The sequence below is a fragment of the Bos mutus genome, chromosome 9 (genome assembly GCF_027580195.1).
Source record: "Bos mutus isolate GX-2022 chromosome 9, NWIPB_WYAK_1.1, whole genome shotgun sequence".
NCBI classification, from domain to species: Eukaryota; Metazoa; Chordata; class Mammalia; order Artiodactyla; family Bovidae; genus Bos; species Bos mutus.
In genome coordinates this window covers 13,116,826-13,133,074 of record NC_091625.1, presented here as the reverse complement: position 1 = coordinate 13,133,074, position 16,249 = coordinate 13,116,826, and the positions used below count along the sequence as shown (strand labels likewise).

Genomic DNA, 16,249 nt, shown 5'->3' with positions numbered 1-16,249 from the left:
TGCTTTTATTTCCATTACTCTGGGAGGTGGGTCATAGAGGATCCTGCTGTGATTTATGTCAGAGAGTGTTTTGCCTATGTTTTCCTCTGGGAGTTTTATAGTTTCTGGTCCTACGTTTAGATTTTTAATCCATTTTAAATTTTTTGTGTGTGTATGGTGTTAGAAAATGTTCTAGTTTCATTCTTTTACAACTGGTTGACCAGTTTTCCCAGCACCACTTGTTAAAGAGATTGTCTTTTCTCCATTGTATATTCTTGCCTCCTTTGTCAGAAATAAGGTGTCCATAGGTGCATGGATTTATCTCTGGGCTTTCTATTTTGTTCCATTGATCTATATTTCTGTCTTTGTGCCAGCACCATACTGTCTTGATGACTGTAGGTTTGTAGTATAGCCTGAAGTCAAGCAGGTTGATTCGTCCAGTTCCATTCTTCTTTCTCAAGATTGCTTTGGCTATTCGAGGTTTTTGTATTTCTATACAAATTGTGAAATTATTTGTTCTAGTTCTCTGAAAAATACCACTGGTAGCTTAATAGGGATTGAATTGAATCTATAGGTTGCTTTGGGTAGTATACTCATTTTCACTATTTTGATTCTTCCGATCCATGAGCATGGTATATTTCTCCATCTATTTGTGTCCTCTTTGATTTCTTTCATCAGTGTTTCATAGTTTTCTATATATAGGTCTTTTGTTTCTTTAGGTAGGTATATTCCTATGTATTTTATTCTTTTCGTTGCAATGGTGAATGGAATTGTTTCCTTAATTTCTCTGTTTTCTCATTGTTATTGTATAGGAATGCAAGGGATTTCTGTGTGTTAATTTTATATCCTGCAACTTTACTGTATTCATTGATTAGCTCTAGTAATTTTCTGGTGGAGTCTTTAGGGTTTTCTATATAGAGGATCATGTCATCTGCAAACAGTTAAAGTTTTACTTCTTATTTTCCAATCTGGATTCCTTTTATTTCTTTTTCTTCTCTGATTGCTGTGGCTAAAACTTCCAAAATTACGTTGAATAGTAGTGGTGAGAGTGGGCACACTTGTCTTGTTCCTGACTTTAGGGGAAATGCTTTCAATTTTTCACCATTGAGGGTAATGTTGGCTGTGGGTTTGTCATATATAGCTTTTATTATGTTGAGGTATGTTCCTTCTATTCCTGCTTTCTGGAGAGTTCTTATCATAAATGGATGTTGAATTTTGTCAAAGGCTTTCTCTGCATCTATTGAGATAATCATATGGTTTTTATCTTTCAATTTGTTAATGTGGTATATTACACTGATTGATTTACGGATATTAAAGAGTCCTTGTGGTCATGTGTGGATGTGAGAGTTGGACTGTGGAGAAAGCTGAGCACCGAAGAATTGATGCTTTTGAGCTGTGGTGTTGGAGAAGACTCTTGAGAGTCCCTTGGACTGCAAGGAGATCCAACCAGTCCATTCTAAAGGAGATCAGTCCTGGGTGTTCATTGGAAGGACTGATGCTAAAGCTGAAACTCCAGTGCTTTGGCCGCCTCATGCGAAGAGTTGACTCATTGGAAAAGACTCTGATGCTGGGAGGGATTGCAGGCAGGAGGAGGAGGAGACAACAGAGGATGAGATGGCTGGATGGCATCACCGACTCGATGAACATGAGTTTGAGTAAACTCTGGGAGTTGTTGATGGACAGGGAGGCCTGGCGTGCTGCGATTCATGGGGTCACAAAGAGTCGGACATGACTGAGCGACTGAACTGAACTTTACCTGCTGATTATTTCTCTGCCTTTTCATCTTGTTTAGATTGCTGTGTTTGGGGTGGCCTTTCTGTATTCTGGCAATTTGTGGTTCCTCTTTATTGTGGAGGTTACTCCCTGTGGGTGGGGCTGGACAAGTGGCTTGTCAAGGTTTCCTGGTTTGGGAAGCTTGCGTTGGTGTTCTGGTGGGTGAAGCTGGATTTCTTCTCTCTGGAGTGCAATGAAGTGTCCAGTAGTGAGTTTTGAGATGTCTATGGGTTTGGTGTGACTTTGAGCAGCCTGTGTATTGAAGCTCAGGGCTATGTTCCTGCATTGCTGGAGAATTTGCATGGTATGTCTTGCTCTGGAAGTTGTTGGCTCTTGGGTGGTGCTTGGTTTCAGTGTAGGTATGGAGGCTTTTGGATGAGCTCTTATCGATTAATATTCCCTGGAGTCAGGAGTTCTCTGGAGTTCTCAGGTTTTGGACTTAAGCCTCCTGCCTCTGGTTTTCAGTCTTATTCTTACAGTAGCCTCAAGACTTCTCCATCCATACAGCACCAATAATAAAACATCTAGGTTAATGGTGAAAAGATTCTCCACAGTGAGGGACACCCAGAGAGGTTCACAGAGTTACATGGAGAAGAGAATAGGTAGGAGGGAGATAGAGGCGGCCAGGAGGAGAAGAGGGGGAATCAAAAGGGGAAAGATCAATCTAGCCAGTAATCAATTCCCTATGTCAACTGGCACTTCTTGAGTGCTTATTTGTGTGACAGATACAAAGGATTCGAAGGCAAAATTGCAAATTCTCATTATTTGAAGGTTGTATGTACAGTGTGATGAAGGCAGAAAAAAATGTGTGTAGAGTGCTTTGGGTACAGAGAAGGGAACAGCCAGTTTGTGGGGACGGAGCCTGGAGGGGTGAGCCAGGGTGTGGGAGGGGCCCCTCCCACCCCCCAGGGCCCAGGCACTGCCCCGGAAATACCATGGACCCGGGGCTGGTCTGCCCTGAAGCCAGATGGCCGCCTGAGGCCAGATCACTAAGCAGGGACTCTGAGTTGTATAAAAAACCAAATTCAGCAACCTCAAAGGCCCTTTCAAACTCTAGTTTACTGTTTAAGAAAAACTAAAGGACTAGTGAAATTGGATTCTTCAAGAGGCTTATTTACTGACTGCAAAAAAAAAAAAAAAAAGGCTTATTTAAATCTCTATAAATAGACTTAATTTTTTGTCTCTGTGATGAAATTAACACTATCCAATCCTTAGGATTTTCAGGCTATGCCTACAAATTGTCTTATTACCAAATACTCTTGTGTTCACTGCAGGTGGCGCTCTCTACCATTTCTAATTCCTTACTCAAGTGAATCAGTGCCTCCTTGTTATGCTTTTCTCTCACCTAATGGAAAGGAATGTTGAAACGTCTCAGCATGATCAGGTCACAGATGTTTAGCCTTATCTTCCTGGAGCATTGTGGCAACACAAGAACCTAAGTCAGCTTAGGTTAGCTTACACACTACCATGAGTAATTCCATACATTCTCAATAGTCCTGGCACTTCTGCTGGGAAGATACGGACTCCTGAATTCAAGTCTTGAATGTTTGTAAAGTGGAAATGAACTGGATTTCAGATATGTTGTTTTAGCGTTTGTTTAATATTATTAGAAGGCCATTCTTGTAATTTACTATTTTTTTTATACTTTTATTTATTTTTGGTTGTACTGGGTCTTCATCGCTGTGCGTGGGTTTTTGCTAGTTGTGGCAGGCAGGAGCTACTCTTTATTGTGTTGTATGGGCTTCTCATTGCAGTGGCTTCTCTTCTTGCTGTAGGTACAGAGTTCAGTAGTTGCAGCACCTAGGCTCAGCAGTTGTGGTTCCAGGGCTCTAGAGCTCGGACCCAGTCCAGTAGTTGTGACCCAGAGGTTTAGTTGCTCCACAGTATGTGGAATCTTCCTGGACCAGGGATCGAACCTGTGTCCTCTGCATTGGCTGGCAGATTCTCACCCACTGTGCCACCAGGGAAGTTCAAAAGGCCATTATTTTTTTTTTTTAAAGGAAAAGCACATTTGCCTTTACAATTGTAATTACTTACAATTAAAGTTTACTGCACAACCACCAAAATTTTGTGGAATGAGTCAGAACATAAATAAATAATGAAACAGGAAGTTCCCTGGAAGTCCGTGCTTAGGATTTGGCACTCACTGCTGTGGCTCAGGTTCAGTCCGCAAGCTGAGATCCCACAAGCTGTGTGACATGGCCAAAAATTAAGAAGAAGAAGAATGAAATAAAAGGTCAGAGCGTGCCTGAGGTTCAATTTTGTTACAGACAAAACAGTATTCTTGAAAAACTGGTGGAATTTTTTTGTTAAGAGGCAAACTAGGAGCTTTGTGAATTTCTGATACTATTGATTGATTTTAAGTCACCCATTGCCTCCAGATAACACTGAAGTGTTATTTCATCCTGTAGATCACACACAGAGAAGCTTTGTCTTGGAATCCTAAGAAACTGTCTTAAACCTGTCTCTCTGATTTATAACTATAATTACTGACCGACTTCTACCCTAGGATGATAACACATTGTTAGCAACCATATCTAAATAGTCCCTAAAATTTAAGCAGCAGTTCTAAGATTTTTTTCACCAAAATACATTAATCTCAATTCAGTTCAGTTCAGTTACTCAGTCGTGTCCGACTCTTTGCGACCCCATGAATTGCAGCATGCCAGGCCTCCCTGTCCATCAACAACTCCTGGAGTTCACTGAGACTCACGTCCATCGAGTCAGTGATGCCATCCAGCCATCCCATCCTCTGTCGTCCCCTTCTCCTCCTGCCCCCAATCCCTCCCAGCATCAGAGTCTTTTCCAATGAGTCAACTCTTGGCATGAGGTGGCCAAAGTACTGGAGTTTCAGCTCTAGCATAATCCCTTCCAAAGAAATCCCAGGACTGATCTCCTTCAGAATGGACTGGTTGGATCTCCTTGCAGTCCAAGGGATTCTCAAGAGTCTTCTCCAACACCACAGTTCAAAAGCATCAATTCTTCGGTGCTCAGCTTTCTTCACAGTCCAACTCTCACATCCATACATGACCACAGGAAAAACCATAGCCTTGACTAGAAAGAACTTTGTAGGCAAAGTAATGTCTCTGCTTTTCAATATGCTATTTAGGTTGGTCGTAACTTTTCTTCCCAGGAGTAAGCGTCTTTTAATTTCATGGCTACAGTCACCACCTGCAGTGATTTTGGAGCCCCAAAAAATAAAGTCTGACACTATTTCCACTGTTTCCCCATCTATTTGCCATGAAGTGATGGGACCAGATGCCATGATCTTCATTTTCTGAATGTTGAGCTATCTCAAATAAGCATAATTAACCACAGAGTGCTCCTTTCTTTTTCCTTTTTTCCTAAATAAATCATTTCATGCCAGCTTCCAACTTCCTGGTTTTCTTTTTCTTCCTCATTGCTAGTTCTGCTGTTTGTTTTGTTTTTCTTTTCTAAGTGCTGCAAATGTAGCCCCCGGTTACACTGAAAATGTGAAAATCCAAAAAAAAAAGTTATTAAAGATAGTCACATGACCCAGAGATTTAGATAACTACTGGATATTTTTTACATAAATTATTTTTATTGTGCAAAAATGTCATAATTCATAATGATTAGACTTCTGGATATTTTTGTACTGGATTACACACTGTATCTTTTTGATCTCTCACTGACAAATCCCATCCACGTCATGTATTGTGTGCCATTCAAGAGCCCTGCAACTTCCCTGGTGGCTCAGACGGTAAAGCATCTGTCTACAATGCGGGAGACCTGGGTTCAACCCCTGGGTTGGGAAGATCCCCTGGAGAAGGAAATGGCAATCCACTCCAGTACTATTGCCTGGAAAATCCCATGGACAGAGGAGCCTGGTAGGCTACAGTCCATGGGGTCGCAAAGAGTCAGACACGAATGATCGACTTCACTTTCACTTTCAAGAGCCCTGCAGGATCTTTCAAGCCAGGTCTCAAACTTGAACTTCAAAGTCCGTCTTAACTCATCCTTACTTGATCTGCCCCTAACACATTCCACATGAGAACTTAGGAGGTGATGTGCTGGCATAATACTAATACTTTCCTAGTAACACATGATTCGAGGACATACCAATGTTTTATTTTTAGTAAATTTTTTCTTGAAGTATAACATGCATTTTTAAAATGCACAAATCCTAAGTACATAGTAGGACGAATTTTCACAAAGTTAAAACATCCACATAACCTGCACCCACCCAATCAAGAAACAGAACGTTATCTCCCTTGCACAGTGGCCAGGTAGCCCTTCCTATCTCTTTCATCCCCACCAAGAGGAACCACTATCCTGACTTCTTAACACCATAGATTAGCTTTGTCTGATTGGCTTTATATCAGTAGAATCACTCACTACTCTTTTGTGTCCGGCTTCTTTTGCTTAACATTTTGTGAGCTGTATCTATGTTGTTGTGGGTCATTCATTCTCATTGCTGTGTAGTATTCCATTGAATACATATGCCACAAGTTGACTGTTGATGGACATTTGTGTTGTCCAGGTTTTACCAATAATGCTACTGCTATGTCACAACAGTCTTGAGGCACCACCTTTTTCTAAAAGTGAACTACAAACAAGATATTTTTGCATTTGCATCTTTTTCTGTCTTTCTCTGCAGAACACTATTGGAGAATGGCAAACTGTTTTCTGCATCGCTGCTGCTATCAATGTATTTGGTGCCATTTTCTTCACACTATTCGCCAAAGGTGAAGTGCAAAACTGGGCTATCAGTGATCACCGAGGACACAGAAACTGAAGGAACCAATAAATAATCCTGTCTCTATTAATGTATCTTTGTTTATCATGTAACCTAAAAGTGCCTTTGATATTTTAATGTGTAAGCAATCTATATACAAGAAAAAATTATACTGTATTAGATTTGTAAGGCTTGTAATCATGAAATGTCACTAGTTGCCATATAAGCAAAATTAGCTATTTTTAATTATTATTAACCTGTTTGCTGGAACTTATAATTCAGGGTCACATACCTGACTGCAAGTCAGGCAACCCACAATAGGGGAGTTCTATTTACTTATAAGACCGTACCTAAAGAGATGAACTGAAATAGACCCTTCTATACCTTTGCTTAATTAAGGTGGATAATAATTCTCAGGTCTTGTTAAACATCTGTTTTTGTACACCTTCCTCAAAAAATTATTTGTCATCAGCAATCCCTGACACATAGGTCTCAAACTTTAGCCTCTTCACGTAGCTGGCAGCCACTGCATCATTCAGCCCGGCAACTTCACTGAGGGAAGCATGCCCAGGCAGCTGCCACACGTCCCCTCTCTGGCTTCAGGGACAGTGCCCAGCACTTAGGCAGCATCCAAGACCAGGGTCAGTGCCAAGGCTTTGGATGGTATTCTTCCCCTGGGGCTGTTAATGTGTAGATGAAGCCCTGAGCCAACAGGGACAACTCGATCCACAGTCATGATTTCCATGCACCCTCTCCCTTCCCTTCCCAGCGCATGTAATCTGCAAAAGAAAGTGTGATGCCTAATTAGCCACATATAACATCATCCTTGATGATCCTACCTTCACATGCATCAGAGTATAAATCTTCAAGTCCTGTGTTCTAGGAGCTACACCAGAATAATTAAAATATAAAATGAAGAAAAACATTTTTTTCTGTCTTACACCTAAGTATCTGGTTGCAGTTCAAGGTTAAAGTGACTTCTACTTCCACATAACCTGCAACCGGTGGTGTAATCATCTTTAGTGTTGATTTCTGAAATCTTATTTTTCCAGTTTTTCCTGGACCATCTTCCAGTGGTTTTGAGCATGCTTCGAGGGCATTTATGTGATTTAGAACTTGATTTATGTTTCATTGTGTATGTTCAACACTACCTGTAATGTTTTAACTAAAGCTATTTAATGTAATATGATGTGTATACATTCTGTAAATTAATTTTTAAATCTGTAAATAGCTTTAAGTTGCTATGGTGATATTTCTTTTATAAATCAAAATAAACCTTTTCAGAATGACTTTTTTGGGGGATCTGACAGTTCTATGATATCTTCTAGTATCCACAGTGGCTATTTTACATCTTTTCTGCCATCTTCCTCAAATCACTGGTCGACCTCTGCATGCATCTCTACCACCACCTGGGCAGGATACTTGGTCCTCTGAGTGATGCAGCATCACAAACCCCTACGGCCATCAGCCTGTCCTTCCTGCTCTCAAAAGGGTCCACTCTTCCCACTAAAACATATGCTTACATCAGTGGTTATATCTTCTCCACCTCCACTAGACCTTGCTTCAGTAATTCCTCTTTAATTTGCTTCCTCAGTCTCTACCTCTCTTCTTGTTCTTTCCCTTCTGTCTCAAAGACACACAAAAGCCTTCTCTAGCCTTTAAAAAGCAAAAATACCAAGGACTTCTCTGGTGTTCTAGTGACTAAGACTCTGCACTCACAATGCTAGGGGCCAGAGTTCCATCCCTACTCAGGGAACTAGATCCCACATGTCCCAGCAAAGATCAAAGATGCGGTGTGCCCCAACTAAGACCTGGCCAAATAAATAAATATTTTAAAAAATACGAAACTCTCCCAGGGACATAAAAATGGTCCAGTGGTTAGAACTCAGTGCTTTCACCGCCAGGGGCTGGGGTTCAGTCCTTGGTTAGGGAACTCAGATCCTGCAAGCAGTGCTGCTCGGCACAATAATGGATAGATGATAGATAGATAGGGCTTCCCTGGGGGCTCAGATAGTAAAGAATCTGCCTGCGATGCAAGAGACCTGGGTTCAATCCTTGGGTCAGAAAGATCCCCTGGAGAAGGAAATGGCAACCCAATCCAGTATTCTTGCCTGGAGAATCCCATGGCCAGAGGAGGCTGGCGGGCTACAGTCCATGGGGTCCCAAAGAGTCAAACACAACTGAGCAATTAACACTTTCACTTTTCACTTTCAGATAGATAGAGATATATACACACATATATATGGAATATTTCTAGACCGATACTCAAGAGACTGGAAACCGTAGTTCCTTCAGTAGAGAAAAAATGGTCTACGGGGTGGGGGAGGTGGAAAGGAGATTCATTTTCACCTTTTGAAACATGACAGTATAACCTAGTCACATAAAAATATCACTTAAAAAACAAGACACCTGTTACTCAAGCTACTGTGTAATCCCCACCAGGCTTTCCACTACCTAATGGACATCCCCAGTGAACTGTCTTCACTTCACCTGAGAAGTTTTAATCCAGCCTCACTCCCTCACCCCGTTCCCCCAATAAACAACTGTTCCCATCATGATCTTCACTCCTGTTAAGAGTTTCATGTCCCTGTCACTGAGGCTCGGGCTTGAAGTCATTTGTTGTTGTCTTCCTCCTCCCTCATCTCCCACCTCACCCTCAACCGTGTTTATAATTAACCACCTGTATTTTCCATTCTAGTCTTTTTAAGACTCTGGAATTTTTTAAATCTCTTTGGCTAGCTCTCAAATGGATCTTTGCAGCTTTTGTTTCCACCTGGAATAGATAAGAAATCTCACTGCCTTTAGTCTGAACCTCTTCTGCCTGACTTCCCACCTGTGCTGGGTTATTAGTCCAAGTACATCCCACCTCCCAGACCAGGATGCTCCCACAGGGTGAAACACTCCCACCCCACTTCCCTCTGCCCACCCAACAATTCCTTTACCCAGTATGCTGCAGACCAACGGGGTCACAAAGAGCTGGGGAGATTGAACAGCAACATTTTAGTTGCTTAACGAATACTTAGTAAATAAGCCTTTATTACAGGTATTGATTTTTTAAAACTCATATATTACTTTTTCAATAGACTGTTTTCTTCTCAAAAAAGAAACTGAATAAATGCAGAAAGGATATGCTAACCTCAAAGTAAGTTATAAGTGGCAGTCATTGGTGAATGGTTTTGAAAGTATTTGAGAATAGCTCAGTCCGATATAGGCAAAGTAATTCTCCTCCCAGCTATACAGCAAGTATTTTCCACACATTCATCAGGTGCTGAGCAATACAGTGTGAAAAAAGCAAACGCCTTCTCCCATGAAGTTCACATCCTGATATATCAAACCTTTTCCTTCATGGGGTCCGGCCTTGGAAACCTTCTATGGAGATTGTCACTATCCACCTAACAATCAAATCCAGGGCAAACAAGCATGCCAGCTGACCTCGGGAAGCCGAGTTACGAAAGAAACAGAGGCAACGCTGGAGTCAGCAGTTTGTGTTAACCATTGTAATGTCCTTCCTACTTCAGCCTTTGTTTCATTTTCAAGAAATCAGAGATGTTTGAATTTAGATCCTATTGCAAAGTAAATGATTTCTCTGAGGGAAGTTTATCACTGTTAAATAAAATTGCCCCAACAGAAAAATAGTGGTCAAGTATTTAAAGTTAAAGGCAGGAAGAGCCCTATAGGAAACGACCTACTTCCTCTTCCTCTCAGGAAAAGCATGTTACTGCCTCAGATGACTAGATATGAGGTGAACGTCTAATTTCCGTTTTAAAAATAATCTTTTTCATAGAAATGTAAAGTGGATCACAACGCCTTTTCAGATGCCTCTGTCTTTTAGAGCAACCATAAGGAAAGCCAGTTATAAAAGTTTGTGCTTTAAGAGGGTAACAAAGAAAGTAATTTCTTGGAGCTCTGCTATGGCAAGCTTTGAGTACAGGAAGTACTGAAACCAAATGAAATGTAACCCCTTTTCCTGCCACCCTTTTCCGTGTGCCTTGATGAGGAAGAACACTAGTAGTTTTCCGAGTGCCAGCTTACTTTCACTTTACCTTGGCGTAGGGGGAGGAGGAAGCTGACGTCCTGCCCTGCCAGTCCTGTGCTTTTCGGTGAGGAGCCACGATTGCACAGCTGAGCTAGAAAAGTAGTCAAGTGACCGCTTTCCTCTCACACAGTCTCCCTGCAGGGATAGGCTGCGCTTGGGACAGGGAATCCTCCTTCTGTCCTAAATATTGTGTTAAGTCTCTTCCTGTCACGCTCTCTTCAGCAGAAACCACTGAAATATGCTAGCCCTTCGAGGGTCGCTGCCTCTGGGGGATCAAGTGCATACTGGCCTCATGTTGCATTAGAGCCATTGATAGCCCTTCACTTTGAGTATTTCACAGTTTCACCTTCACTCCACAGCCTGAAACTTGAGCTTCCCACAGAAGCTTGGTTGAGATTGACAGTGATCGAGATAGGATATACAGCCTTTTAATGCTCAAGAACTGTTTGTGAAAAGTGTTGGGATGCTGTCAGAGGAAATTTCAATCGGTATATTGTATAAATTACCTATACAATATTTATGATGTGTGTGCATGCTAAGTCACTTCCATCGTATCTGACTCTGCGACCCTAAGGACTGTAGCCCGCCAGGCTTCTCTGTCCATGGAGATTCTCCAGACAAGAATACTGGAATGGGTTGCCGTACCCACTTCAAGGGGATCTTCCTGACCCTGAGATCGAACTGGTGTCTCTTGTATCTCCTGCATTGACAGGCAGATTCTTTACCACTAGCACCACCTGTGAAGCCCAATATGTATGATAATACACTTTTTTTTCACCCCCGCAACAAAGCTGCTGTGCTTTGAGTTGTTCTGTCATTAGCGGCAGGGCATTCACAGAGGTCTCTTTTTGATTGTCATCAGCTACATCAGCATACGATAGGTGACAGTATGTGTATTTCACTGTCACATAGATTACCTCGCTTAGTATCCACAGATATACACCCAAATATGCAGGCAACAAGACTTAAAGCTGGGATCCAAGATACATGCTCTGTTAATGGAGAGATCTTTGCAGCTTACAGGAACCCCACCAGCAATCTTGGCTCCCCGTGCCAACTTCAACCAAATAAGCCCACTGACTCAAACTATTACACTGAGTTGGGAATTTTGTATCACTATCTCAGCTCCATGTATGATATTAGGGAATGTGTAGTTATTCTATGTTTATTCTATAGCACTATGAATCTTTTTAATGTTTTCTACAAACCTAAGTATGTTGATATGATTCAGTTGCTTCTATGGAAAAAAAAAATAATTCATTATTTCTATTCCTGAAATAGAAAACATTTAAAAAGGGGAAGGAACAGAGGAGCCAAGGACATCAACAGTGACTCTGCAACTACTATTCCTGCTATCAGCAATGATGGGTGGTGGTTAGAGCCCGCTGTCCATGTCTGAGGAGCTCAAAGCAATCCTGAGAAAGAAAAACGGAAACTTGAGAAATCAGGCTCCCTGACTTCAGACTATACTATTAAGCTAAAGCAGTACGGTATTGGCACAAAGACGGACTTATAGATCAATGGAACAGAATAGGAAGCCCCAAAATAAACCCATACACATATTCTCAATTAATCTACAACATAGGAGACAAGAATAATATTGAAGAATATTGAAGTTTCTTCAATAAGTGGTGCTGGGAAAACTAGACAGTTACATATAAAGAATGGAATTAGAACATTCTCTAAGACCGTATACAAAAATAAACTCAAAATGTATTAAAGACCTAAATGTAAGACCAAAGACTATAATACTCTTAGAGGAAAACATACGCAGAAGAGTCTCTGACATAAATCACAGCAATATCTTTCTGAACCCACCTCCTTTGTTGTTCAGTCGCCCAGTGGTGTCCGACTCTTTGCGACCCCGTGGAATACACCTCACCAGGCATCCCAGTCCCTCACCATCTCCCAGAGTTTGCCCAAGTTCACCTCCTAGAATAATGAAAATAAAAACAAAAATAAGCAAATGGGACCTAATTAAACTTAAAAGCTTTTGCACAGCAAAGGAAACCATGAACAAAATGAAAACACAATCCTCAGTATGGGAGAATGTATTTGCAAATGAAGAAATCAATAGGGGATTTATCTCCAAAATGTATATTTTGTATAAACAACTCATGCAGCTCACTATCAGAAAAACAAACAAGCCAGTCAAAAAATGGGCTGAAGATCTAAATAGATATTTCTCCAAAGAGGACACATAGGTGGTTAAAAAGCACATGGAAAAGTGCTCAACATCACTAATTATGAGAGAAATGCAAATCAAAACTACAATGAGGTGTCACCTCACACCAGTCAGAATGGCCATCATCAAAAAGTTTAAAAGCATTAAGTGTGGAGAGGGTGTGGAGAAAACAGAACTCTCTTAAACTGTTGGTGGGAATGCAAATTGGTACAGCCACTATGAAAAACAATATGGAGACTCCTTAAAAAAACTGAAAATAGAGCTACCAAATGATTCAGCAATCCTATTCCTGGTCATATATCTGGAATAAACCATAATTTGAAAAGATACGTGCCCCCCAATGTTCTTTGCAGCACTGTATACAATAACCAAGACATGGAAGCAATCTAAATGTCCATCAACAGAAGAATGGATAAAAAAGATATTGTACATATATACAGTGGAATATTGTTTTTGTTGTCATTCAGTTGCTAAGTCATGACTGACTCTTTTGTGACCCCACAGACTATAGGACTCCTCTGTCCATGGGATTTCTCAGGCAAGAATACTGGAGTGGGTTGCCATTTCCTTCTCCAGGGGATCTTGCCAACCCAGAGATCAAACCCGTATTTCCTTCGCTGCAGGTGGATTCTTTACCACTGAGCCACCAGGGAAGTCAACAATGGAATATTACTCAGCCATAAAAAGAATGAAATAATACCATTTTCAGCAATCTATATGGACCTAGAAATTATCATACTAAGTGAAGTAAGTCAGACAAAGACAAACATCATATAATACTGCTTATATTTGGTACTTAAAAAATGATAGAGATAAGCTTATTTACAAAACAGAAACAGACTCCCAGACTTTGAAAATAAACTTATGGTTACCAAAGGGCTTCAAAAGGTGGTGGGGAGGGATAAATTAGGAATTTGAGATTAACAAATGCACACTACTATAAAATAGATAACAAGAACCTACAATATAGCACAAGAAACTCTATTCACTATTCTTTAATAACTTATATGGGAAAAGAAGCTGAGAAAGAATGGATATATGCATACGTACAACTGAATCACTTTTCTATACACCTGAAAGTAACACAACATTGTAAATCAACCATACTCCAATATAAAATAAAAATTAAGTTAATTTTTAAAAATCATGTTTGGTTCCCCTCTGGGCTTGGACCTGGTTTGAGGTGATATGGCTAACTGTACCAGGAAGGTCAGGACCACTGTCGGTTCAGGATAATGTTGACCTAGTGCCTCCTGCAGGAAGATAGTGAAGAGAATCAGCCTGCACACCAAGGAAACCTGCTCCTTCTGTGGCAAAACCAAGATAAAGAGGGAAGCCGCAGCTCACGCATGAAAACGGAGGCTGGTGGGACCTGGACCACAGCACCACTGGTGCCCTCACAGTGGAGTCGCCTTAGAGACTAAAGGAGCTGAAAGAACAGCAGAAGCAACACCACTGGAGACATCACCAGCCTATAATAAAGAGTTAATTAATATAACAACTACTCCAACAGCAAACTGTGTTTGAACACTGCCAATGGAAATACAAATCATTACAACATTTTTGGAGAGTAATTTAGTAATAAGTCAAAATTAAACATATTCATTAAACCAGAAAGTCTGCCTATGGTAATCTAGCTTAAAGAGTACTTGAACAAGCACCAAGCATTTTTTAGAGTATTGTCAGTTTTTCATCAGTAAGGACATTGTTAAAGAAGTTATGGTACATTCATATAAGAGAATATTATGCAGCCATTAAAAAGTAAGCATGCTGAAACAGAGACATAGGAAAATGTCCATACAATTTGTGTGAATATGAAAAAGAGCTTATGAATATGAAATGAAAAAGAGCTTTGAATATGAAAAAGAGCTATCATATTATAATGCAATAATACATTATCGTATTATATTTTTGTTCAATAAATTATGGATGTGTTGATATATACATGGGAAAAGATCTGTTAATAGCAGTAATATAAAATTAGACAGTGAGAAGAAAAAAATACTGGAAAATATCTTTAGCATTTAGGAACAGGGGAAATTATCTTTTTTTTAATCTTTTTTTTTTTTTTTTTTGCTGTGCTGGGTTTTAGTTGAGGCACATGGATCTTTTCAACTGTGGCATGCAGAATCTTTAGTTGCGGCATGTGAGATCTAGTTTCCTGACCAAGGATTGAACCTGGGCCCCCCGAACTGGAAGCATAGAGCCTTAGCTTCTATGCACCGGGGAAGTCCCTAGGAGTAAAATTAAGTGGTCTTCACTACATTAAGTACTTCTCCCAGCAAAACATACCAATCAAAGTTAACAGATACTGGAGTAGAGGAGATTGCAACATCTTGTCCGTAGAAGAGATTACTATCTAGAATATTCAAAGAGCTCCTACAGATCAACAAGAAAAAGTGAGAAAACCCAACAGAAAAATGAGCAGTGAATAGGCAATTTACTTAACAGAAGACAAGATGTCGAACAAGTATATGAAGAGCTGATTAAATTCCCTTGTAGAGACTGGTCCAGTGGTCCAGCCAGGTGGTCCAATGGCTAAGACTTTGTGCCCCCAGTGCCAGGGGCCTGGGTTCCATCCCTGGTCGGAACTAGATCCCACATGCCGCAACTAAGCGTTCAGCTAAAAATCTTGAGTGCAGCAGCTAACCCAGCACAGCCAAACAAATAAATATTTTTTTAAATAAACAAGTAAAAGACTTCACTGGTGGTAGAGTGGATAAGAATCCTCCTGCCAATGCAGGGGACACAGGTTCCATCCCTGGTCGGGAAAGATTCCACATGCTGCAGAGAAGTCAGCCAAGCCCCAGTGTGACACAACTACTAAGCCTGGGTGCTGCAACTACTGAAGCCTCGGAGCCCTAGAGTCCATGTTCCACAAGAGGAGCCACCGCATGAGAAGCCCATGCACCGCAACCAAGAGTAGCCCCCGATCGCCGCAGCTAGAGAAAGCCCTTGAACAGCAACGAAGGCCCAGTGCAGCCAAAAATGGAATAAATAACTCTAAAAAGAAATAAATACAAAGGTTATTTTTTAAAAAATAAACGAATCCCTTGGAATTATAGAAACAAAAAGAAATGCAAATTAAGATATTCCTTTCAAACCATCAAATTAATAAAAATTAGAAAGTTTGATGCCATCAAGTGTTGGCAAAGGATGTGAGGAGGTGGAAATTACTGTCCACAGGGAGAAGGGACTATAAACTGGTGTATCCATTCCAGAAAGCAAAATGATTGCATTTAAATTAAATAAGAATATATCCTTTGCCCCAGCACATTGCCCCACATCAGGTTATTTGTACCAGAGTAATTCTTGCTCAAGTTCTGAAGGGAACGGATACACCACGCTGTTCCTTGTGACAGAGCTGGAGGTGAGCCAGGTGTGCCTCATTAGGGAAATAGATGAGTAAAATGTGGTGAATTTTACTGAGGAATGATATCACGGAAGAACATGCAGAGACCTCAGAAAGTGTTGCATAAGAAGACTTAATAGCACAATAACCACTTCCAAACATTAAAAACCCATACCAAAATGTGATATTTTCCAGAGATACTTGCATAATGTAGGACATACAAGGATC

General features: G+C 40.7%; 1 protein-coding gene and 1 long non-coding RNA gene across 11 annotated transcripts in view; one reads left to right on the top strand and one right to left on the bottom strand.

The window, feature by feature from the left end:
* SLC17A5 (solute carrier family 17 member 5) overlaps nt 1-7,737 on the top strand; it is a 76,609-nt gene extending 68,872 nt beyond the window's left edge. For all 10 annotated transcript variants that reach the window (XM_070376200.1, XM_070376196.1, XM_070376194.1 and 7 more), the window contains one exon: nt 6,371-7,737. In XM_070376200.1, coding sequence (XP_070232301.1) covers nt 6,371-6,508 — 138 coding nt within the window. In that variant the 3' untranslated portion in view covers nt 6,509-7,737. The remainder of the gene's footprint in view (nt 1-6,370) is intronic.
* LOC138989132 (uncharacterized) overlaps nt 1-16,249 on the bottom strand; it is a 35,474-nt gene that overhangs the window by 16,614 nt on the left and 2,611 nt on the right. Inside the window, exon 2 of the long non-coding RNA XR_011465313.1 lies at nt 12,303-12,416. This is a non-coding gene — a long non-coding RNA (uncharacterized lncRNA). The remainder of the gene's footprint in view (nt 1-12,302; nt 12,417-16,249) is intronic.